At 37.1% G+C, this 25,370-nt stretch overlaps 2 protein-coding genes across 5 annotated transcripts in view; one reads left to right on the top strand and one right to left on the bottom strand.

The window, feature by feature from the left end:
- Nucleotides 1-6,676, top strand: part of TRAPPC2 (trafficking protein particle complex subunit 2) — a 22,535-nt gene extending 15,859 nt beyond the window's left edge. Inside the window, exon 6 of the mRNA XM_074192441.1 lies at nucleotides 1,547-6,676. The gene's annotated coding sequence lies outside the window, so the exon portion shown is untranslated. The remainder of the gene's footprint in view (nucleotides 1-1,546) is intronic.
- On the bottom strand, nucleotides 1,220-23,709 carry RAB9A (RAB9A, member RAS oncogene family). Of its 4 annotated transcripts, XM_074192438.1 has the most exons (4): nucleotides 20,792-20,943; nucleotides 13,879-13,926; nucleotides 10,142-10,245; nucleotides 1,220-1,878 (listed from the first exon to the last, which is right to left on the bottom strand). In XM_074192438.1, exon 4 carries the CDS (start codon nucleotides 1,843-1,845, stop codon nucleotides 1,240-1,242), a length of 606 nt encoding a protein of 201 aa, XP_074048539.1. In that variant the 5' UTR covers nucleotides 1,846-1,878; nucleotides 10,142-10,245; nucleotides 13,879-13,926; nucleotides 20,792-20,943; the 3' UTR covers nucleotides 1,220-1,239. The 4 variants fall into 4 exon arrangements, with proteins under 4 accessions (XP_074048539.1, XP_074048540.1, XP_074048538.1 ...); XM_074192439.1 differs by lacking the exons at nucleotides 10,142-10,245; nucleotides 20,792-20,943 and adding an exon at nucleotides 23,519-23,709; XM_074192437.1 differs by lacking the exon at nucleotides 10,142-10,245 and having other exon boundaries at nucleotides 20,792-20,942.
- Between the last annotated feature and the right edge of the window lie 1,661 nt (nucleotides 23,710-25,370).

Genomic DNA, 25,370 nt, shown 5'->3' on the forward strand with positions numbered 1-25,370 from the left:
TAATATAGAACATAAAGGAGTCCTATACATAATCAGATATATTTGCTTTGATAGGGGCTGGGAAGGAGATAGTGATTATCAGTATATAAACTATGAAAAATTTAGATCATTTTAAAAGGGCAGGAAGGAGGCAACCAGGTAGTATGGTGGCTAGAGCACCAGCCCTGGGGTCAGGAAGATCTGAGTTCAAATGTGGTCTCAGACACTTAATAATTAACTAGCTCGGTGACCTTGGGCAAGTTACTTAACACCATTGCCTTGCAAAAAAAAAACCCAACAAATTTTTTTTTAAAGGGCAAGAATAAAAACTTCTGAAAATTGGTATTTCTTAAAAGAAAATCTTATTTCATTGTTATGGACGTCCTCTACTGTTTGCATTTTGGTTATTACACTTGGAACACATTACACATTTGTTCTTAAAACTTTCAGAAAAGTTATATTTCAACTTTAGGGGTAATACCTGTAAGGTGAAAAATACTAATTATATTAAAAGTTGAAACAATGTCTTTGACTATGTTCAATGCAAATATGCTGCTGAATAAATGCATTGATTTATTTAAAAATAAATAATTCCTGTTCTTAAAATAATCCCAAAGATGATTACATTTCCATATACTTTATAATATTTTTGTTCTTTTTAAAAGTCAATCAGTATTGACATCTAAGGAGGAAAAAAATTTAAGTTTAAGCTTTTGCCTCATATTAATCAACTACATTCCACTCTTACAGATCAGATAAGCATTTAAATAATTTCATGTAAAAAAGTGTCAAGTCCAAGATACTTTGATTTAAATCTTTAATATTGAGCATTTTTAAAATGTGCTTTCAAGAACCAAGAATAAAATGTAATTTTGTAAAAATATATACATACAAAAATGTGTTCTCCTTTTGAATTCTAGAGGGAAAAAAACAAGTGCTTCCAGAAATTCAAGTTTTTGTTTTAATTAAAGTATTCATTTGATTTATTATTAGCTCTGTAAGTTATACATTAAAATTTAAGTAACCATTTGTTATTAGAGACACTTTTATTTATAAATGTTATGTGGCTTCAGTAAATAGGTTATTCAATGAATGGATATTTTTCCCTTCCACTTTCTAATGAAGCAGCAATATAGATTAGTTTAAATTTATTATTAGAACTGGACTTGCTTTTTTTTTTGTGATCCTCTTCTTCCCATTTCCCCTGCCCCATTTTGTAAATGAGTTGGTTAGAGCTATATTGGCAAAGCTTTTTAATAATCAACAACAAGATGAACTGGGCTTAGGCTTTCGGTGAAGGTTTACAGTATCTGTCTGAATAAAGTGATCTGACCTATCCTCAGTAGCAAGAATTCTTCTAACAGCTTCCTCAAAAGCTGCTGCAACATTTGTGGCATCTTTTGCACTTGTTTCAAAGTAAGGATAGTTGCCATTGTCCCTACACCAGGCCCGGGCTTCTTCTGTGGAAACTTGTCTTTCACTTATGTCAATCTTGTTACCCAGAATTACAAATGGAAAGCTTTCAGGCTCTTTGACATCTGCATAATAAATGAATTCTTTCTTCCAGTTGCCCAAGTTCTGGAAACTTTGAGAGTCATCTACACTGAAAGTAAGAAGACAACAGTCAGAGCCTCTGTAAAATGGTGTTCGCAGACTTCTAAAGCGTTCTTGACCTGCTGTGTCCCAAATCTGCATGGTTACAAAGTGTCCATCCACTTCCAAGTCTTTATTTAAAAATTCCACACCTATTGTGTGGAATAACTGGCTCTCAAATTTGTTAGTGACATATCTGTTCATAAGAGAGCTCTTCCCAACGCCACCATCTCCAAGGAGAATTACTTTAAAAAGTGATGATTTTCCTGCCATTGTTGAATGAAAAGCTCTTTTTACTTCAAAATCCTATAAAATAAAAAAGAGAACAATCAATTAAAGCTTTTATTTCCTGTTCAAATTCTGGGTTTTTTTTACACAAATATTAAGATACATTAATGTACTCAGATACAGAAAATTGATCAGTATTCATATAACTCAATCATTTTACATAAGAAATAGACTCCCTAAGACGTGAGCTCTATCTGGTCCCAGACACTTAATAATTACCTAGCTGTGTGGCCTTGGGCAAGCCACTTAACCCCATTTGCCTTGCAAAAAAAAAAAAGAAGAAGCGAGCTCTGCTCTCCCCATTCTTGGGACTCTTTAAAGCAGGGTCTGAGACAACTTGTCATGTATGTTATAAAAGTGAATTCTTTTGTGTATGGATTCATTCTATGACTCTTAGAGGACTTGGGCCAAGATGGCAGCGTGAAGCTTGCATGCTTTTCCCTATGCAACATTACATGAGGTCTTGAACACAGACATTAAAGCTACAGATCCCACCAAAAACAGACAAGCCTGAAACAAGTTTTCAAATGTAGACATTGTGGAGGATCTTCAGTGAAGGTTTGTCTTTTTGGGAGAAAAGGGGAAGTAAAAACCAGTTAGGTAGGAGAGTGGAAAAGCCAGTGGGAGGCTTTTAGTCACAGTGCAGTCCAGGACCTGGCAGCTGGACAAGGGCACAGGTCCCGGCAGCTAGTTAGCAAGTCAGTAGGGAAGGCCCCAAGTCCAAACAAAGTCTGAACCCTGGGAATATTAAGACAAAAGACAGAATTGGGTTGGGAACAAACCATGCATAGTCAGAGCCTGGACATAAAGAAGGAAACAAACCTCTGCACTGGCAACACCTAGGCTGTATAGGCAACATCTTGGCCAGGAATAGTCAGGGATCAGATCCCAACTCAGCACATAAAACTTGGGTTTATACTTCCTATATCCCAGGAGCAGAGCTCAAATAATCAAAATGAACAAAAATACTAAAAGAACACTAATCATAGAAACCTACTATGTAGACAGATGATAAAAATTTCACCCCAGAAGAAAAAAAGTGACAAATGTCCTATATGGGAAAAATCTCAAAGGAGTCTAGGAATTGGACTCAAATCCAAAACCACCTAGAAGAGCTTAAAAAAGAATTTAAAAGTTAAGAGGAAAAAAAAGGGAAAAAAGAAATGAGACCCCTACAGGAAAATTACAAAAAAATTGGCTAAAGAAATCAACTTCTTTAAAAGTAAAAATAACCAAATGAAAAAAGAAAACTCTTCAATCAATAAAACTAACTGGGAAAGGAATGCAATTTATCTACAAAGCCTAGATCAAAAAAAGGGTCTGGAAAATATATTTTAGGAAATCATCTGGTTAAACTCTGTAAATCTACTAGATCAAGAAGACAAAATAGAAAAAAATCCTCCAGAAAGAGACTCCAAGATTAAAAACTTCAAGGACTATCATAGCCAAATTTCAGAATTCTCAAATAAAGGAGAAAGTACTGCAAGAAGGCAAAAATAAACAATTTAAATACAAAGAAAGCACAGAGGACGTATCAGCTTCAACAATGAAGGACTGGTGGACCTGGAATTTCTGTATTTCAGAAGGCAAAGGACCTTGGATTATAAACAAGAATTTACTACCCTGCAAAATTCAATATATTTTTTGTCAAGGGAAAAAGATGAATGTTCAGCAAAATAGAGGATTTCCAAAATTTCCTAATGAAAAGACCAGAACTGAGAATCCAATCTTTAAATACAAGACTCAAGAGAGATGGATAAAAAGGTAAATAAAAGGGGGGGGGGGGAAACAAGTTCTATGATTCTTTAAATTTTAATATTCTTTAAATAATATGAAGGGAAGATTACCAACTATTATGTTAAACTACCTCCCATGATTCTACAAGAATTCAGTTGTGTGCAGCACACATCATCCTGGTAGGACAAAGACTATTATGCCTACTTCACAGATGAATTTGAAAGCCAGAAAGGTAAAATGACTTGCCCATGGCCACAACTCAAGTTAATTAAAATGACTTTGAAGAACATTCAGGAATTCACCTGTCAATACTAGCAAGAGGTCTTTTAAGCCAGGACTCCTGCTGATTTCTCTTCTACTGTACTATACTACACTGTCTGCCTCTCCATTCAAAATCCATGTAATACTTTATTACAAAATTATAATGAAATCATTCAATTTAAGTCTTGTACATATGAATGTTATAACTTTATAAATGTAAGATTAGTAATAGTGAGTTAAAGTATTCATCTTATGACAAATTTAAAAGATCTCTGGTTAATACACAGAGATCGATAATTTAACAAACTCCTCACTAAAAGAAATGTGAAATTTTCCTATTTTCCCAAATTTTAGTACTAAATCGAAACAGCAGTAGAATATAGTTTGAAAAACAAGCACACATGATTGGCAAATTTCACCTGATATCAAAGATTAGAAAAAGTTAGCCACTAAGGAAATAAAATGAATTTTTTTAGTTACTTTGGACAGCTTTAATTCACTAAAATATAAAACTCATAAGAAGTTGGACCATCCATGTTATATAATCCCTTTGCTTTGATGATACTAAATTAAGTTGGTACAGCTACATAGCACAGTAAAATGGGCATGGAGTCGGGAAGACCCACGTTCCAATTTTGCCTCAAACTCTTACTAGTTGTAAGTCAGTCATTGAATCCTACTTCCCTCAGTTTTCTCCCTCTATAAAATGAGAAATGCCAAACCACCCTAGAATGTTTGCAAGAAAATCTCAAAAAAAGAATCAGATACAACTAAAAAAAATCATTACTTAACAACAAAAACAAACTGAAAAATTTTTTAGCTGATAGTTATTTTCCTGGGAAGGCAGACTATAGATGGGGGAGGATGGGTACTTTTGTGATCTGTTCTCCAAAGATAATAAGAATGGTATAGGAATGGTATCGTCTGCATTTGGAAAAAGTTTGTTCTCTTTATAATGCACAGATATACTGAACTTCATATTTGAATACTTAATGGATCTGTACTTTTGTTAGAATCTATATTCCCTCCTTTCAAAGTAGCAGAAGAATTCATCACTTGGGCCAAATTCAAGTATATTTCTATATGTGCATAACTGTCTATTTGATATAACACCTACACTTCAGTAATATCTTACAATTTTTTTTTCCTGAATAAGGTACACAGTGTAGCCAGTATCCTTTTAAAGAGATGGGAAACACTATCTATCTGGGTAAGAAAATTTCTTTTCTGTAATCCTAGATCCCCTGTTGTACAATGGTCATTTTTTAAGCAAAGAAGCCCCACAAACTAACTCCTTCAGTGTGATCAACAAGACTCTGCCATGAAAAACACTAATGAATTGAGAAGCATATGCCTCTATACATTTAAATGGAAGTACATGAATTCACAATTGCAAAGCATTTTAAAGATTAACACCCTTTTCTCACAAAAACCAAGTTAGACGGAGTATATTATATTCATCCTTTGATAGGATAAGGAAACAGTAGCTCAGAGTGACTATTATTTTTCCATGATCCCACAGATATTAAAAATCAAGAGGCAAAATTCAAAGTCACTTTTCGTAACTCAAATCCTACATTCGCATCATTACAAGAAAAGAACTTTTCTTAGAAAACCCTGAACTGTTGTGCTAAAATAAAAGGCAATTATAAGTTTGTCTCCATATTCCCAAATGAGGAAGTAACTTCAAGAACCTGTTTCCTTATCTACAAAATGAGGAGTTTCAATTAACTATTGTTTAAGGCCCCTTCTAGCTCTCAATCTATGTTTTGAACTCTGAAAGAACAGAATTCTTGGCTAGTGCAAATTAATGCAAGGGAAGTAAAACATCACAAGTTATATAATCCGGGTGGCTAGCTGGCAAAATGGATAGAGCACTGGCCCTGGAGTCAGGAGTACCTGAGTTCAAATCTGAGCAAGTCACTTAACCCCATTTGCCTTGCAAAACCCTAAAAAAAAAAAAGTTATATGACCCAAGGATAGTTTATGAAAGAGAATTTTCTTGCTTTTGCATATACCATTCTGAGAATGGGATTACTTCACACGGGGGGGGGGGGCGGCATCTCCAGTCGTCCTAATTTATGCCTTGCCACTGGACCTGGAGAAAGTAAAGGCTGATGATTTTGCACAACCCTTTCTCACTCAAATTCAATTCACTTGTAAGTGAAGCCTTCACCTATCACATTCCGGATGTCTTTGATTTGGTCCTCTCTGAAGGAAGAACTACCAATAAAAAATAACAATCACATATCAAAACAACATAGAGTATACAAGTGCTAGACCTCTAGCCCAGAGGCTATCCTAGAATTTATTACTGCCTCAAACTAGAATTAGAGATAGTTGACATTTACATACATAGTACTTTAAAGTGTTTTCTTCCCCACAAAACTGTGAAGCAGATAAAGGATTATTACTCTCCATTTTACAAATAATATGAAGCAGGATAAAAGAGTTTTAATAGTGTGGATTTTGTTCACCATTCCTTTTACATGTTTTTGTTTCATAAAGATGCCAAAACCAAAGACCTCCTTACCCAGTGGCAAGCCTACTAGGTAATGGGCAGAATTCTCCATAATTACCCAGGATGTTCAGAAAGTCTGTTACTGGGGAGTCAGTCAAAACACATTTGTTGGATTGTAACAATAATCTACTGAAGCTTTTTTCCACTTTTTTTTGTTAACATGGCTAATGTGAGACAAATTTTGCAATAACTTCACATGAAAAAGGTGTATCTTTTCTTGCCTTTTTCAATGGGTATTGGAAAGGAGGAGGTAGAGAGAAGGACTTGGAATTTAAATAATTTTTTTTATTTAATTTATCAAGCACTTATACTGTGTCCTGCAAACTACTGTGCTGAATATGGGGGGGGGGGGTACAAAGATCAGTAAAAAAAACAGTCCTTGCCCTAAAGTAGCTTATATTCTAGTGGGGGATTCAACATGTAAATGTTTATATTAGATATTATCTAATATATACATATATATATATATAAATACATATTATATATTAGTTGATGAAGGTAATCAGAAAGGGGAAGGCATTAGTTTTGAAGGAAACCAAGGAAAACTAAGAGGCTGAGGTCCTCATCAAACCAAAAGCCCTCCAGGCATGGGAAAAGCCAAAACAAAGAAAGGTTTGTGTTCCAGGAAGTCCAAGAGAGCTGATATAACTGGCTATAGGGTGCAGTTGGGAGTAAAATATTAGAAGGCAGCAAAGGTAGGAATAGGCCAGGTTGTAAAAACTAAATTTAATATCAAAGGAGATTTGATCCTGGATGTAACAGGAAGTCACTGGAAGGAGTAAAGGAGGGGCAGTGAGAAAGCTGTGTGGCAAGGTCAGATCTAGGTTTTAGAAACATCATCTTAGCAAAAGGTGGTGGATGTATCAGGGAATAGAAGCCCTAAACTAATGTGGCTATAAGTGACAAGAAGAGGATAAAGAAATGGGAATATAATACAAATAAGATTTGATTAAAAAAAAAAAACAGGAGATGTGGGCTAAGAGTGGAGTCAGGATGATAGGGAGATTTTGAACCTCCATAACTGGGAGGATAGTGGTGTCCCCATGAATATCAGAGAAGTTCAAAAGAGAAGATTTCTGAGGGAAAGGTCATGGGTCCTGTTTTGGATATATTGAGTTTCAGATACACAAGATATCCAGTTTGACATGTCCAAGAAACAACTGGAAATGTCTGACTATAGTTCAGAAGAAACAGACTGAACATAGAAATTTGGGAATCATTTGCACAGACATGATTATTGAACTCATGGAAGTTGATAAGATTAGATTACCAAGGAGGGCTTTCCACACTCTAATGAAAACACACTAGTAGGCACAATCTGGTCAAATGGTTACCTGAAAAATTCTGGAATGTAAGCTATACCAGTTGAAACACATAGGAGAAGAATTAATTAAATTCCAGTTCTATCACTGCATTACCTAATAAATGATCTTAAGCAACCCCAAACTCCTCATCTGTAAAAAGGAAGGGATCTGCCATTCTCCTCAAAGTTATCCTCCACTTCAAGTAACCAGTCTTTCCATTCTACATCTACAACTTGTCTTAAAAATGTTTTTTTCTCAGCACTTACAATGCCACCACTCTATTTTAGTTCTTTATTCTCTTTTGCCAAATACTTTAGTTCTTTATTCTCTTTTGCCAAACATGATCTCCTTGTCACAAGTATCTCTTCTCTAAGCTATCCTTCATATGACTTCAAAAATAATTTTCCTAAAGTACAGTTCTGACCATGTCCTTCCCTGCTCAAAAACCTTCCATAGTTCTCTTTGCCTCTAGGATAAAATATAAACTCCTCATCCTAATACTAAGACCCTCCACAATTTAGTTCTATTCTACATCAAGGTCTTAATAAACGTGGTCCTTTCTAGTTCTTAAACTAATTTTACAATTCAATAGTTTCTTTCTATCTTCTTCCCTAGTTTAATTATTCAGTTCAACTGGAAGCTACTTTGCCTTGAGTTCTTAACCAACCTAGCCTGGATTATTCTCAGATCCCTTCTTTTTCTTAAACCAGTTTTCTTAAAAAGTTCCTCACAATTTCATAAGCTCTCCTCACTCTAACATTACTATAATGCCATCAGTTCATCTGGTTTCTATGCTCTCCGGTCCCTAAGTGCTGCATGGATTCATACCCCTATTCACTACATTTAGTTACATGTTAAAGACAAATACCAACTTAGTCCATATAACATAAGTTCAAACTGAGATGGCCTATGTATTGGAAAAACTGATAATTCATACAACTTGTAATCACTAACTCTTCTTGTCCAATTATGTCTTATTTATACATATTATTTTTAAAAAGTTACTGCTGTTTAATTACTAAAAAAAAAACTACCACAACCAAAGATAGTTTAATTACTGTAACATGAACAAAGAATCCTAAATGCCTAATTAATGCTTCTACCCAGAATAAGGTAAATGTGAAAACAATTTTTGTAACTCACTTTCATACAGCATTTTTACAATTTAAAAAGAAGTTTGTCAATCTGCCTTTCCTTACTAAGTAGGAACTTTAGTGGTAAGAAGGTGCCATCTAAAGCCTACAGAGGTGAATAACTAGGGCAGAACATCCAAACCAAAGGGAAGTTTGCTGTTCTGATACTCTGAACCTACAGAGCTTTCTAGCTGGCTGCATCCAGCAGCAGTAGTCTACTGGAACTTAAATTAAAGTAAAACCAGACCTATGTTGCTCAGACCCAAACCCCAGGTCAACAGCATGCAAAGGTCAAACCAAGATGGCAATGATCAGACTGTGAGTTAGAAAAGACCACTATGGGAACAGAGAAAGCTTTCAGGTTCTCAGCCTGAACTGTCCCTGAGATCCTGGAACAACAATACTCAACACATTACCGCAAGAAAAAAGCAACAGGACCAACTCAGACATTCCCTCCAAAAATGCACTGGGGTAGGCCAAAACATCAAATCCTAGTCAAGAAATAGGTTAGAAGAATGAACAAAAAAAAAAAAGAATTCCATCATAAAAACTATGATGATAGATGGGGAAGAGAACAATTACAACACCTATGAGCAAAGCATGAGCACCTGTTCAAATAGAATTCCTAGGATAGAAAGTAAGAGATTTGTTTGTTTATTTAATAAGTTATAAAATGATTTTTTTTAAACAAATGGCAGCAGTAGAAGAAAAAATGAGAAATGAAAGCTATGTAAGAAGAGAAAATTAAAAGCTTGGACCAATAAGTAAAAAGCCGTTCCCCAACAACAAACTTATTGAAAATTAGCATGAATCAAATGGAAAATAACAATTCTGTGAGACAAAAATATTAAAATAAAATCAAAATATGGAAAAAATAGAAAACAGAAGAAAATAGTATGAATAATTGACCTTAAAAATAAAATCAAGGAGAAAAAAATTTAAAAACCATAAGATTACCTGGAAGGAAAGACCAAAAAAGGAGTCTAGATATCACATCTCATTAAAGAGCCTGGTTATCACATCTCAATAACTCTTAAAAGAAAAATCCAGATTAATATAACCAGAAGAAGGCAAAGCAGAACAGCAAGAATTCATTGTTCACCTCCCAAAAGAAACCCCAAAATGAAAACTCTCAGGAACATTTAGCAAAAATCCAGAGCTTTCAAGTAAAGAAAAATAAAATACTGTAAAGAAAAAATATTGCAAGCTGCTAGAAACAATTCGAATACTAAGGAGCTACACCCAGAATCATATGTTTAGCAACCACCACAATTAAAGAAAATATCAAATATATTCCCAAAAGTTTATGATCAAGAATTACTTACCCAGAAAAACTAAGTATAAATTGTACAATGGAGAAAATGTACCATTAATGAAATAAAGAGCTTCTAATCATTCCCGATGAAAAAACTAGAGCTGCATAGAAACTCTGAAAGACATGTTAAAAGGGGGGGGGGGGAAGCATATAAGCATGAATGAGAAATCATAAATTAAACAAATATATCCTGATCCTCTCAAAACTTTATTATCATAAGAGGTTTTAGAGCCTAATCAGACAAAGCTGAGAATGGTTCTGTTATGTGCTGATGATCGAAAAGGAATAGAGGGAGGGGGGACAGAGAAAGAAAGTGAGGGAGAAAAGCTATGGAAAATAAACTCACATAATTAAGAGTGTACAAATACAAGTCTATACTAACAAGGAGGAAAGGGAGAGCAGGCAACTTTTGGACCTCAGTGTCATCTGAAGTGGTCAAAGGAGGGATGAGTACACATAGCATACAGCAGGATATTTCACTCAGGGAAACAAGGGAAAGGGGAGAATGAAAAGGGATGAATAAAGTGGGTGTGGATTAAAGGTGGGATTAGTCCCAAACAAAATAAACTCTTTTTTTTTGTTTTGTTTTTTTTTAAGGCAATGGGGTTAAGTGGCTTGCCCAAAGCCACACAGCTGGGTAATTAATAAGTGCCTGAGGCCGGATTTGAACTCAGGTACTCATGACTCCAGGGCCGGTGCTCTATTCACTGTGCCACCTAAAGGCCCCATAATAAACTCTTAAAGGGAATGAATTTCAAAGAGGGTTTCAGAGAAGGAAAAAAAAAAAAGATGAGAGTCTGTTATTGGGCTCTTAATGTTTGTCCTGGTCCTCAAAAAAGACCATGACATCAGGGAAGCGATACCATGACATGCTTGCGAATTGGATTTGAATGAGGGAGTGCTTCAATAAGTCACCAGCCTCACTTTCTCCTTCAGAGCCATCTGGATCAGTTGACCAGATATGACTCAGGATGACTGGTGATGGCCCTGGATGAACTTGCTCAAGGTCACACAACTAGTCTGAGGTTAGATTTGGAATTTTGGTGCTCTTTCCCCTGTGCCATCAGAAGGTTGGGGAAGCAGAAGCAAATTACAGTAAACCTGGAATGCTGGTGCGGAATTCATTTCTCTCTTACACCCTTTTCTTTGTAAAGAGGAAAGTAGAGAGAATATAATTAATGGTAAATTCACAATTAACAGTTATGATTGTGAATGGGAATATGGTGACCTCATCCAAGAATAGATTAAAAAGTAGAATGCAAAGAATGTTGTTTACAAGAAACACACCAGGGGGCAGCTAGGTGGCGCAGTGGATAAAGCACCGGCCTTGGAGTCAGGAGTACCTGGGTTCAAATGCGGTCTCAGACACTTAATAATTACCCAGCTGTGTGGTCTTGGGCAAGCCACTTAACCCTGTTTGCCTTGCAAAAACCTACCAAAAAAAAAAAAAAAACACACCTGAACCAGAAAAATGCACAAGGCTTCAGCTGAAGAAAAAGAACAGAGGTAACAACCCTGACAGCAAACAAAGAAATAGCAAAAATAGACAAAAGAGAAACTATTTTGTGTTGAAAAATACTATACACAATGAATTAAGATCAATATTAACATATATATGAAATGACATAGCATGTAAATACTCAAAGGATATTTTAAATGATTTATAGTGAAATTATAATAATGGGAGATTTCAATTTATCTTTCTCAGACATAGATAAATCTAACCTCAAAAATAAACCAATAAGTAAAAGCTCTGAATAGAATTTTAGAAATATTAAGATATGAAAAACCTCTAGAAATTATTGAAAGGAAATAAAAAAGAATATATATGTTTCTAAGTTGTACATGACATAGTTACAAAAACAGGATCATGTTAAGTTATCTGAATATAAAAACCTCACAAACTGCAGAAAAGCAGAAGAATTAAATGTGATCCTTTACAGACCACAATGCAGAAACATTATATCTAACAGGGGGATATTGAAGAAACTAATTAATAGTTTCTTCAAAGGTCCTTTATTAATATTATTTATTAACTTCTTACAAATAGATGGGCAAAGAACAAATCAGAGAAACAATAATCTCATTAAAGATAATGAGACAACATACCAAAAATTTTGTAATGTGACCAAAGTACTTCTTAAGGGAAAATTAAAACTCTAAACACTTTCATCAATTAAAAAAAAAGAACAGTTAAAATTGGACCTGGAATTTTAAAAACAAGCTTAAAGACCCCCAATTAACATCAAACTAGAAATACTGAAAAATCAAAGAAATTGACAAAATTGAAAGCAAAATTAAAAATTCAACAAACAAAAAAGCCCCCCACTGAATTAATACTTTTGGTTGGTTTTTTTTTTGGGTGGGGGGATGATAAACCCATTAGCTAACTTTATTTAAAAAGAAAGCCAAATTCCCAGTATCAAAAAAATGAAAAAAGATGACTTCAGAATAAAGAAATAAAACAAATTGCTAGTAATTTTGCCCAACAGTATAGGAATAAAACTGCTGACCTTAACTGAAATGAATATTTACAAAAAATATAAAATGTCCAGATAAATGGAAAAATAGAGAGCTCCCAATCTTAAAAAAACAAAATTGAATAACCCACAAATGTGTAGATTAAGACCCTTTAAATTCCAAACAGAAAAGTGTGTATTTTATCCCAGAAATAAGCATAAGCCCCCTGCAGCTTCTTGAGCAGGGCAGAGATAGACTCAGACTTGTACTTCAGTAATACTACTTTGGCAACTGTTTGGAAGATGGACTGGAAAGAAGAGAGGCTGGAATTTGGGACCCAGTTAGGCTAATTATAATAGCTGTGCCAAAAGATGGTAAAGGATGAGACCTGTCTAAGGTAGAATTTACACAATCATAAATGAGGCATGAAATCACAAATCTGACATTTTAAAAAAAGAACTAAAAGCCATAAACCACTTAAGTTTTCTAAATCATTTAAACTGATGAAATATTTATACTAAAATTTATAAAAATAAGTCATATAATGTTTCAAGTTTCTAATTTATGAGCACTTGTTCCAATATTTAACAACGGAAAAAAATATGTTTTTCCATTTACAAAACAGAGATGATCATATTATGTACTACCATTGTTGAAGGGTTATTACTATTTTGCAGCCTTAAAGCATTATATATAAATTGTTAACTATTTGACTTGCTCTGTCTAAAAAAAATGGAGCTGGATATATTTTTAAGTTAAATAAACACCATAAAAATATTTGAAGAACCAAATTATGGTATGCTTTCAAGTCTTTTTAAAGAAAATTAATAAAGACTTTATAATTTAATAAGTTTAAACTTTACCAAATCATATATAAACAACTATAGCTAAAACAATAAAAATCTAATAATAGGGCACACAAGCTGAGTTTTTTTTCCTAAAGAATTTCCAACTAGAGGGCAGGCTAGGTAGCACAGTGGATAGAGTGGCAGCCCTAGAGTCAAGAGGACCTAAGTTCAAATTTGACTTCAGACACATAATACTTAGCTATATGACCTTGGATAAATCACTTAATCCCACTGCCTTGCAAAAAAAAAAAACCCAAAAAACAAAAAACAAAAAAGTATTTCCAACTTAAATAAGTCACAAGTTTTACCAAAAAAACTTTGTTAAATTTATAGAAATTCATTTTTTAAATTTTACCTTCTATTGCTACTTTTCCAAATGAGCTAGATTCTAAAAGTAATCAAGCTAACTTTAAGAAAAATATGAGGCTGTAAATTTTACCTTTAAATCGCTCAGTTTAAGTGCACCATCTGTATTACCAACATTGTTCTGCAAAGAAAAAAGAAAACCTTATTTAGCAATGTGTTTTCATTGTATTGTCAGAATATGGTTAGCATATATAATAAAGCAACTTTATATTTTCTAAGAACATATTGGTATATAACTTTCTAGATTTTTTTAACAGTACGGAAAAGAAAATCTGAGTAAAAATTTATCAGACTCTCATAAATTTAAACTGTTATTTAATAAACAGGGCTTTAAAAAGTCCCCTAGCCGTCATAATCTATCACAGGATGGTTTACAGGTTTCTTCAAAAGAGCAAATAAAGAAATTGACTTCACTTTGAAGTTAAAGGAAATGATAACATTATTTGAGATACTGTGATATTGATTTGATTATATTCATGGTGAACACAGTCAAAAATCACTAGGAAAAAGGTCATAGGCCCATATGCCAATATCTGTTGCAAAAGAAGGAAAAATGGACAAGTTTTGTGAATAACTTCATCAGCTAAGTTAGCAAATTGATGCTTGGTAACTGCAATGCAAGCAAGGATGGTAAAATTATGTTGAATAATATAGACCAAGATCAAGAAATGAAAGAGGACAGATGTAAGGAGACTTTACAGAAGCTTCATGCCCATCAATATCATAAATACTTTTTTTTTAACCAAGAGAAACTGAAGGATAAAATATAGTAAAATTGACTATTGTTTGGCACATCATGACTGGTTACTAATGTACAGGTCATTTAAGAATCAGATACTTCTATGCAGACAAAAGGTTAACGCAAAGGTTAAAATCAATATTATGCTAGAAAGAAAGACAATCTGAAGATGACATAACTAACAAATTTTAAGTGTACTAACCATACCTATTTAAAAAGCTAATGACTCCCCAAAGTGGAAAAATAGAAAAACTGATTACACTATCAACTCTCTTTTTCAAGGTTTTAAAATTTACTTATTTAACAACCATTTTTTAAAATTTGAATTTCAAATTCTTTCCCCTCCTCTATCACTGAAAAGGCAAATAAAATATCAATTAAACTTCCTTAAGAAATGGCATCAGACAGGACAACAAGGCAAAAAGAACCCATAAACCAACAAAACAAAACTTTTTTTTTTGCAAAAAAAAGTCAGCAAACACTTGTGGCTTGCCAAGTAGACATGACAGCCATTAAGTGGTTAAATAGTATATGGTGATTTTAAAAATGGGGGGAGCTGAGTAATCATAGCAATATCAACTCACAAAACTTCAATAAGGAGAAAAGAGGAAAATAAGCTTTTAAAAACAGTATGGGCAGCTAGGTGGCATAGTGGATAAAGCACCAGCCCTGGGGTCAGGAGTACTGGGGTTCAAATCTGGTCTCAGACACTTAATAATTACCTAGCTGTGTGGCCTTGGGCAAGCCACTTAACCCCCATTTGCCTTGCAAAAAAAAAAAAAACCCTAAAAAAAACAGTATGAGAACAAACTAAATCAAATCATGCAAATGAAATCTGGAGACAAAATCCAAGGCCAAAAAAAATTGAGAGTAAAGGAAGACCTACTGGTGCTTCTATAGTTTTATCTATTCTTATCTGTAAAGATAATGGATGGGGGGGGGGGGGAAGCTAGGTGGCACAGTGAATAGAGCACCAGTCCCTGGAGGCCCCAAGTTCAAATGTGACTCAATAATTACCTAGCTGTGTGACCTCGGGCAACTCACTTAACCCCACTGCCTTGCAAAAACAAAACAAACATACAAAAAAGATAATGGATAGGATATACCACCTAATAATATATTAGGTGAGAAATTGATAAAAGAATTTAATAAAATAAAATCAGGGAAAAGCAAGCAAAATTGAATAGAAAAGTGCTGTTCAAGAGAAGATCCGATATTATTTTAAATATTTTTTCAATTAAGTATTTATTGACTCTTCTTCTCCTTTCTATTCCCTCCCCCTCCAAAAAAAAAAAGAGATTGTAATGATTCATTATTCCATCACAACAACTTGCCATATTGGTCAAACCCCAAAATGTGTGCCATTCTTCATATTTAGTCCATCCAGGGGGCAGCTAGGTGGCCTAGTGGATAAAGCACCGGCCCTGGAGTGAGGAGTACCTGAGTTCAAATCCAGTCTCAGACACTTACTAATTACCTAGCTGTGTGGCCTTGGGCAAGCCACTTAACCCCATTTGCTCCCTCTCTGTTAAGACAAGAGCAGCATTTATCATTACTTCTCTAGTAGCATCATAGTCAATCTCAGTTCTTAAAGTGTTTCAAAACTATTTATTTTTACAATACTATTATAGAGTAATTGTTTTCCTAGTTCTGCTTACTTTACCTCTGTACCAGGTGAAGTGAGAAAAGGAGACCAGCATAAATATTAGGCAAATACTTATCTATGGCCATGATATAGAACATCGAACTATTGTCTATTTGTATTTTTCTCACTTGTGGTTTTGTCTAGACTAATAGAATATTAAAACTAAAGCCAATCTAGTTCAGATTCTTCATCTTACAGAACAAGCTCTTGAAAGGTTAAGTAATTTTCCCCCAATCACAATATGAAGATTCAAACCCAGACTTCCTGACTCCAAAAGCAAAGTCTATTCCACTATTATTCCTTCCTTCTTATATATCTTATAAGGCTTGAGATTTAACAGATAACCAGGTAAGAAATCCAGAGCTAAGAGAGGCAGGACCAACAAAAAAGGTTACAACTTCAACATTCACTGGTTCTTTACATGTAATGATGGATGAGTCACAACTAGCAGGAGGGAGTTCAATGAGAGTATTAATTCTAATGGGTATGGGAGACAGCTGAGAGACTTCTACTCCACTAGGGTGGCACATTTACAAGAGTAAGGAAACAGGCTAACTCAAACTGAGACCAACAACCAATACAATTCATAACTACAGCTGGTAACACCACATTCATAATTAAATAAACCATGCTTTAGGGAGCACCAAGGCAGGAGGTAAGAGTAAAGAAGAAAGAAAGAGAAGTGTCTTATTCAGGTAGATGCAGTTGGTTTCCATAGGTAGGAAGTTATCAGGGGCTTTGGCTAGCAACATGGAACTATTCTGGAAGGGGCAGGATGAAAGGCAGGAGAAACTTGTGGCAAACAGTGGCCAAGGATGGGGAATGAGAAGCAAAGGCAATTTTATTTGATTAGAATAGTATTGGACCTTGAAAACAATCCACTTGTTTCACTTGAGGGCCTTAATCCCAAAGAGAAAAAATATTGTAAAAGTGGGCATTCTGGTACACAGTAAGGGCTATAAAGATGATAATTGTTATGATTACTCCTGACTAGACCACAGAAATAACAATAAAAGTCACAAATCTGGGTAACTAGGTGGCCAAGGGGAGAGTACTGGGCCTACAGTCAGGAAAATTTGAGTTCAAATCTGGCCTCAGACCTTACTAGCTGGACAAGTCACTTAACACTGTTAGCCTCAGTAAAAGGAGCTAGAGAAGAAAATGGTACACTCCAGGACCTCTGCCAAGAAAAAACCCAAAAAGGTGTCACTAAGAATTGGACATGACAAACAACTAAACAACAACAAAATGACTAGAGCAATAACAAAAAAATCACAACTCCTACCTGCACCCAGAGCAGTTTGAGCAGAATATGAGCAAGGACTTTTAGTAGCAGCAAAAGAGGTGAATACTTTTAAATCAAAGCTCCTTTTGCATTTCCTGTCCTGTTTCTATCTCACATTTTACCTGCTTACTTAAACAGGTAATTAAAATTGAGATCAGCACCAATGGTCCCACAGACTCAACAACAATTAATCATCTGGGAGGGAAAGCATAAGCTGGAGCCAGAACCTAGGCCAGCCACATACCAGGAGCCACGCCCATGGACATGGACCTCTCCTGTGGACTGGTATTGCCTTTCCCAAAACTCCAATGCTTGCTGTATCAAAAGACTGAAATAAACATAAAACCATTTTCTCTTAAAATGTTAGTAAACTTGGCCTCTTTCATTCTCACATCCATAAAAGGAGACAAAGTAAAATTTCAAAAACATCTGCCAACAATTTTAAAGCAGAAATCAGCAGTTCAAGAAAAACTGCTTAATATGCCAAAGCCTTTAAATTTCACAGAAAATCAATCTTTTTTTTTAAAGTTTTTTTTATTTAAGGCAATGGGGTTAAGTGACTTGCCCAATGTCATACATACAGTTAGGTAATTATTAAGTGTCTGTTTGAACTCAGGTCCTCCTGACTCCAGGGCCTGTGCTGTATCCACTGTGCCATCTAGCTGCTCCCAGAAAATCAATCTTAATGAGGAAAACTGTTTCTCCCCCACTAAGACTCATGACTTTCAACCTTAATGGCATGTCATAAGAGCACATTCTTATTTTCATATACATACATCACACATTTTACCTTTTCAAACTTCAATATGAAGTATATAAAATTTTAAAAGTTTATGATTCACATTTCTCTTTGGGAGGTTGGTGGTTTATATTGGGGTTTTTTGCGACCACTAATTAAAATTTGTAAAATCATGAAACTCTGAGTCTTACCCTGATTCTTTTATGAAGGTCATCTTTTGCCTCAATTCTTATCAAGCCTTGAATTACTGAATGAGCTTTTGCCTCAGACAAATTGAGACCTGGGAAAGATCTTAGCTTTAAAAAGGCCAAGGTGTCCCACTGGGTCCTCTCCTGTTAAGTCTTGCCACTGAATTCCACTGATTCTGGAGGAGAGTGAGGCTTTGCACAGCTATGGTTCCCTTAACTCCAAGTCACCTTGCAAGTCAAGCTATCACCCTCGTGATGTCATTGGTTCTCTTAAAAATGAAGGACAAATAATAACAAAATATCAGAGTCCTTTTTTAAAAATTCAATTTGACCTATCATTTAAGCACTTATTATTTGCCAGTTATGTACTGGGTTCCTGAGAAGCAAAAGTGGAAAATGAAAAATCCCTGATCTTCAGTGAGTTTGATAGGTAAAGTGAGATAATAAAGAAAGATCCAACTAAGTTCTGTAAACAATGTTACAAGTATTCAAATAACTTTGAGTTGGAAGTGACCTTAAAAAGATCTTCTAATCTCATTCCTTCATTCTACAGATGAGGAAAATTAGAGAAGTTAAAGGAAATGGCTAAGCTCCCAAAGATTTCTTTGAGCAGGGGGGATATCAGAGGTTTCATGAAAAGAGGTGGTAATAAACCTAGCCTTAAAGAAACCTATTTCTATAGGTAGAATTAAGCTGTCTTCAAGAGATTGGGAAGTCCCCCTGAATGTGGAGCATTCAGGACAAGAGTTGTCAAATATTTAGATTAAAGATTCAATAATGGTGCCACATTCTTACAGTGATTCCTATTTGGTGATCTCATCAGTTCCTATGGATTTAATCATCTTTATGCTGATGAATTCTCAAATCTACCTCTCCAGCCCTAATCTCTCTGTTGCCCTCCAGTCTAAAATATCCAAATTTTAAAATCAATGTGTTCAAAACTGAACTCATTCTCTTTCCCCCAAAACTTCCACTTTCAAACTTCCCTAATACTGTCAAGGACACCACTAGCTTTATCCCTCATATCCTCATATCAATTTTATCTCTACAACATTTGTCAAAAATGTTCCCTTCTGGATATGGGAAACCTGGGAAATACACTGTTGGTGGAGCTGTGAACTCATCCAACCTTTCTGGAGAGCAATTTGGAATTATGATAAAAAGGCAACAAAAATGTGCATACCCTTTGATCCAACAATACTACTACTGGGACTATACCCTTAAGAGATCATGAAAAAGGGTAAAAACATCACTTGTACAAAAATATTCATAGCAGCAGTGTTTGTGGTGGCAAAGAATTGGAAACTGAGTGAATGTCCATCAATTGGGGCCTGGCTGAATTGTGGTATATGTACATTATGGAACTTTATTCTATTAGAAACCAGGAAGGATGGGAATTCAGGGAAGCCTGAATGAATCTGCATGAACTGATGCTGATCGAGATGAGCAGAACCAGAAGAACAGTGTACACCACAACAGCAACACGGGGGCGATTATCAACCTTGGTGGACTTGCTCATTCCATCAGTGCAACAATTAGACACAATTTTGGGGTATCTGAGATGGAGAATACCATCTGTACCCAGAGAAAGAATTGTGGAGTTTGAACAAAGACCAAAGACTATTACCTTCAATTAAAAAAAAAAACCACCTTAGCTTATGTAATTTTGCTATCTCTTACACTTTATGTTTCTTCCTTAAGGATATGATTTCTCTCATCACATTCAACTTAGATCAATGTACACCATTGTACACCGACTAACACACTGCCTTCTGTGGGGGGGGGGGGGGGGTAGGGGAAGGAAGCGAGATTAGGGGAAAAATTGCAAAATTCAAAATATTTTTGTTTTAAAAATGCTCCCTTCTCTCCTCTGACAATGCCTCCACCCTGGTATAGGTCTTCATCCCTCACACCCAGGCTATTTCAATAGTGTGCTGGTAGCACAGTCTGACTTTAGTCTTTTCTCACTCCACTCTCATCTTCCACTCAACTGTCAAAGTCCAAGGGATTTTCATGAAGTCCCAATCCGAGCATGTCACCTTCATAACTGGGCAGCTAGGTGGCGCAGAGGATAGAGTGCTGGGCTTCTATTCCCCCATGATTAAAACTATGCTATCTCTAAATCTGAATCACTCATTCCTCCCCACAAAAAAGCAAAAACGGCAAAAAGATAATATGTATTATACACTGATAAAATTTTCATGATATTCCAAACTACCAAGAACCACTGACTGAAAACCTTTCAGAGGAATCAGAACCAGAAGAGACCTTGTAGGTCATTGTTACAGATCAAAAAACTAAGGTCCAAGGAGATTTAAGAGGCTTGCCTATGATCAAACTAGTATTAAGTGGCAGAGCCAAGATTTGAAACCACTTTTGCCAATACTTACCCAACTTTACTCACTGTCCATTGTACTCAGTATCTTGTATCTCCTGCCACACCAACTCCAGATTGGAATTTCTTACATTCCGTTTGGATTTGTTCCCCTGACAAAAGCACTTTCTTTTTTGACAGCATCACAAATATTTGATTCATATCTGTAAGTGTACATCTTCAATTTCAAATAGATGAAATAATGTATGTAAAATACTTAGTAAACTTTAATGCTTATATAAATATCAACTATTGTTACTATTTGTTTCAATGTCTGGGGAACATATTAACACAATTTACTGAAGTTAATATACAAAAAACACATAAGGTGACAATTACTTTAAGAACTAAGTACTCCAACAGAAATCTGAATTCCTAGGATTGCAAATTAGATATTTTTTCCTTTAAAATTATACAGTTAAGAGGGGTGGCTAAGTGGCCCAGTTGGATAAAGCACCAGCCCTGGAGTCAGGAGTACCTGGGTTCAAATCCAGTCTCAGACACTTGATAATTACCTAGCTGTGTGGCCTTGGGCAAGCCACTTAACCTCATGTGCCTTGCAAAAACCTTAAAAAAAATTATACAGTTAGAGAGTCTCTATCTCCTGCTGAGCAACATCATTTAAAGAAAAATCAAATTCAGAGTTTGTAAGAACCTAGAGGTTATCTATTTAGTACAGCTTTTTACAGATGAAGACCTAGATGCCCAAAGTGGTGATGACTCTCAAAGGGGCACAAAGGTAATAAAGGGAGGCAAGGATTTGAATCCCCATCTACTGATTCCAACTCCAGCACACAACGGACCTGCAATCTGTTCCTCCATAAAAATCATAAATAGGGATTAGAAGCTGCTCTTAAATTTGAGATCCAGAAAGTATATATGTGACTTCTCCCAAAGAAGCAGTTAGTTGCAAAAGCCAAGATTAGAAGTCAGATCTACACTCCCTTAAAAACTGATAAATTATGTCACTTCCTTTTTAGTATTTCTACCCCACACTCAAAGGTCAACAGGCTTTCAATTCTCTGACCTGCATATTAAAATTACTATTCCTTTCTGAAATACCATAATCAAATATTCATTTCTAAATCTAATTACACTATACTTGAATTATGTGGCTCTTCCAAAGCCCCATTCCTATCAAAAAAAAGTGGCCTACAAAATCATTTAAGTTTCCTTCCTGGGGCAGCTAAGTGGTGCAGTGAATAGAGAACTGGCCCTGGAATCTGGAGGACCTGACTTCAAATTCCACCTGACACTTATTACCTATCTGTGTGACCTCGGGCAAGTCAACTTAACCTCATAATGGCCTTTCCAAAAAAAAAAATAAAAAATAAAAAGAAACGTCCTTCTAAATCTAAGACTATGCAAAATGAGGAAAGGAGATGCTTGGAGACAGTTTCATTTCTTCCCGGTGACTTTAGATAAATCCTAGGGTCAAGATAGTAAGCTCTTTACTTGGATGTAACTTTAAAGTCAAAGGGCTGAGTAGCATTTGTACGACAGGAACATTTCAAAGTATGTGATCCAGAGCAGAAAGGAGGGAGAAGAATGGAGGAAAAGAAAAAACGATAGGAAAAGGCCCTCCTTAATACCAATGTATATTCTCACTACACACCAACCCTTGGTCCCTAAGAAGTTTGAGGATCTGCAAGTTAGAAAAAAAAATTGCAAAAGGTATATTTTGTCCCAGGTTCAAAGCTTGCAAATAATCAACAAATAACCAGTTTAAAAAAATAGCATCGTCGATAAGCATGGAATACTTACTATGTGCTGGGGGGTAAGAGGAAGGGTAAAAGACACTTTCTGTTCTCTAGTTCTCATTTTCTCCTAACACCTTAATAAGGTGCTACCAAAAAGTTTTATTATGTGTGTCGGGGGTGGGGGTCTTACAATACAATATGCCTATATAAATAAAAAAAAATACAAGAGCCACTATTTTAGATGTGTGAAAATTTAAAATAACACAAGATACCCGTTTCTAGAGTTCTTAAGAAATTAACCCGAAATAGGGCAGCTTAAACATAACTTCAAACAAAAAAGTCTCGGCCCAGACTGAAGTCCTGAGCAAAGAGTCGGTGCTTTCTGCTCTAACTGCACACTTTGGAGTTTGTTCCAAAGACACTTTTGTTTGTTCGGGGCTTCTTCCTTTTTTTTCTTAACTATTTGTGAGAAGGCTAACGGGGGTGGAGGGGGAGTGGGGAGAGGGGGGAGACGCTGAGGAAGGGTCCTAAAACCAAAAGCAGCCCAAGTTGAAAGAGTCTTGTGTGAGGGACAGATTGCAACAAAACGCGCGGGTCACGTGACGGCGAAGGCCCAGGGCGGGTGAGTTATTCCTCCAAAGGGCCGGGGTCATGAGACGGGGTGGCGCCCGCGCCCCCAAGGGAGGCTGGGCGTCTCGTCCCGGCCATCGGGCTGCTGGATGCCGCCCGCGAACGAAGGGCCCGGACGCCGGTGGATGCCATCTGTGCCCGCTCTCGCGGGAGAACGCCACCCCCCGCCGAGGCGGGAGGTCGGAGGTCGAGGAGTCCGCGGCGCGAAGCCAGCGGCCAGGGGGGCGGGGGAGGGGCGGCGGGCAGCGGGCCGCGGTCAGGGGTGAAGCGAGACGCCCCGCGGCACGGCGCGAGCCCCGGCCCCGACCCAACTCCTCCGGGAGAAACGCGAGCCGAACCCCGACCGGCTCCGAGGAGGTTCCGGCGCGCGGCAGGCAGGCACCCGCCCCCCGGGCCCCCGCGTCCCGGCTCACCTGGTCGCGGCCCAGACAGCAAAGCGCCGCTCCGAGGACCAGCAGCCCCCGCGCGGCGGGAGCGTGGGAAAGGCGGAGGGGAGGCGGAGGCGGCGCGGGCAGCGGCCGACGGCGGCCCCGGCTGCGGCCATCTAGAGCCGGGCCGACGACATGGCGGCGGGGCGGGGCGGGGCCCGGAAGGGGGCGGGGCGGAGCCGCCGGCGCCACGTGACCCCCTTCTGCTCTCCGGAACCCCGCCCTCCAGCCCCGCGCAGGTGCCTTGGACACCTCGCCCTGGTCACGCGGACCGTCCTCAACTGCCGCCAGGGGCGGGAGATGGCTCACCAGGTGCGGAGGTGGCCCCCGCGAGAAGTTCCGGCGGGATGGCTCCTCCCCTCCTCCCCTCCGCCCCGCCTGCGCCTGCGCAGAGAGGCTGAGCCCCTGGCCCGGCCCGCAGGAGCCCCGGGGGGCTCACTGATGCCCTACTGCACTTCGCGTTCCGCCCGATTTATTCCCGCCGGCTAGGCGGCAGCCCGGTTCGAAACGAAAAATCTTGGGCTTTTCTTTCTTTTGACTTTTTTCTTTTTTTGAAAATTTGACTTTGGGGCCAGAAGCCAACACAACTTCTCTCTAAACTTGTTTTCTTTAAAATATTTCTGCTTTGCACAGGGAGAAATGTTGGAGGAAAATACCAGATCAATTTGGAAACATGAGCTATTATCAGTTTTAGATACAACTACTTAAAATGGTCTGTGATCATTATGCTGGCTCAGTTTCCACAGAGGCAGATTGCTATTAATAAATAGTTTTTAACTTTACTCCCCAAAAAACATCAACAGGAAGCCAAGCTTTCTATTTAAGTAAGGTTGATCTTCAGTCAACAGATATAGAAAGCAGCCAAAACTGCACTTAAAGCTTTTCCAGCTTGATAAAGCATGCCAAGCCCCTGCTTATCTGGCATTACTCTGCTTCTATTTGAAGATAAGGTATCTGAGCAGGATATTAGTGGGGTGTAGTCTATAAATCATGTAAATAATTCTTTTTTGAGATAATGTTTCCAAGAAAAGGATTTAAAAAATGGATTAAGAATTACTGTGCAATAAGCACTGGGCTATGGTCTGAGGATACATTCACTAGCAAGTTCTCACATACTAAAGAGGAAGACAACAGTCATAGAAGGTTAGAGCTACCAGTTAGAGGAAAAAGACCTTACTATGGTCTTTACAGAACAATAGCAAATTGTTCCTATCCATACTCTTATCATGATATAAAAATGACACACTTCTCACAACAGAAGTACCTAAAGTCCCTGTGATCTTTTTTTCTGATTGATGGATTCCTCTCAGAACCTTCTTTCTATGGAGAAAACACAGACCAGCCATGATTTCATTTCTTTTCAAGCTTTGACATTCTGGACTTTTCCTACTATTTCCCTTTTTAGATACCATCCCTTGTCCTCCCCATCCCTTTTCAACTTCGTTGTCTGGACTTTCTCCATTAAATTGAACTCTTTGAAGGCAGGGACTTTCTTTTTTACCTGTATGTGTAATTTCTGTGCTTAGCCCATAGTTTCTTGCTCAGAGAAAGTGCTTAATGAATTCTTGTTGGCTTGCTGTTAATCCATTTCCTTTATTGTCACTTCCATTAATAGAGTCATAGCCATTTCTGAGCTGAACCATTTTGACAGTATGAGACCTTTGATGTTAGAACTTTTTTTTCTTGATAGTTCCTGTGGCTATTGAGGGAGAAGATGCTACATCTCATAAGGGTTACTTCCCTAAATTATGACTATGGGGAACAGACTGGGTTTTATTGTCCTCAGAGTCACTTGGCAATTGGTATTGGTGTGATAGGGACAACCCATAAGGTTGCT

Source organism: Macrotis lagotis, chromosome 6 (assembly GCF_037893015.1).
Source record: "Macrotis lagotis isolate mMagLag1 chromosome 6, bilby.v1.9.chrom.fasta, whole genome shotgun sequence".
Classification (NCBI taxonomy): domain Eukaryota; kingdom Metazoa; phylum Chordata; class Mammalia; order Peramelemorphia; family Peramelidae; genus Macrotis; species Macrotis lagotis.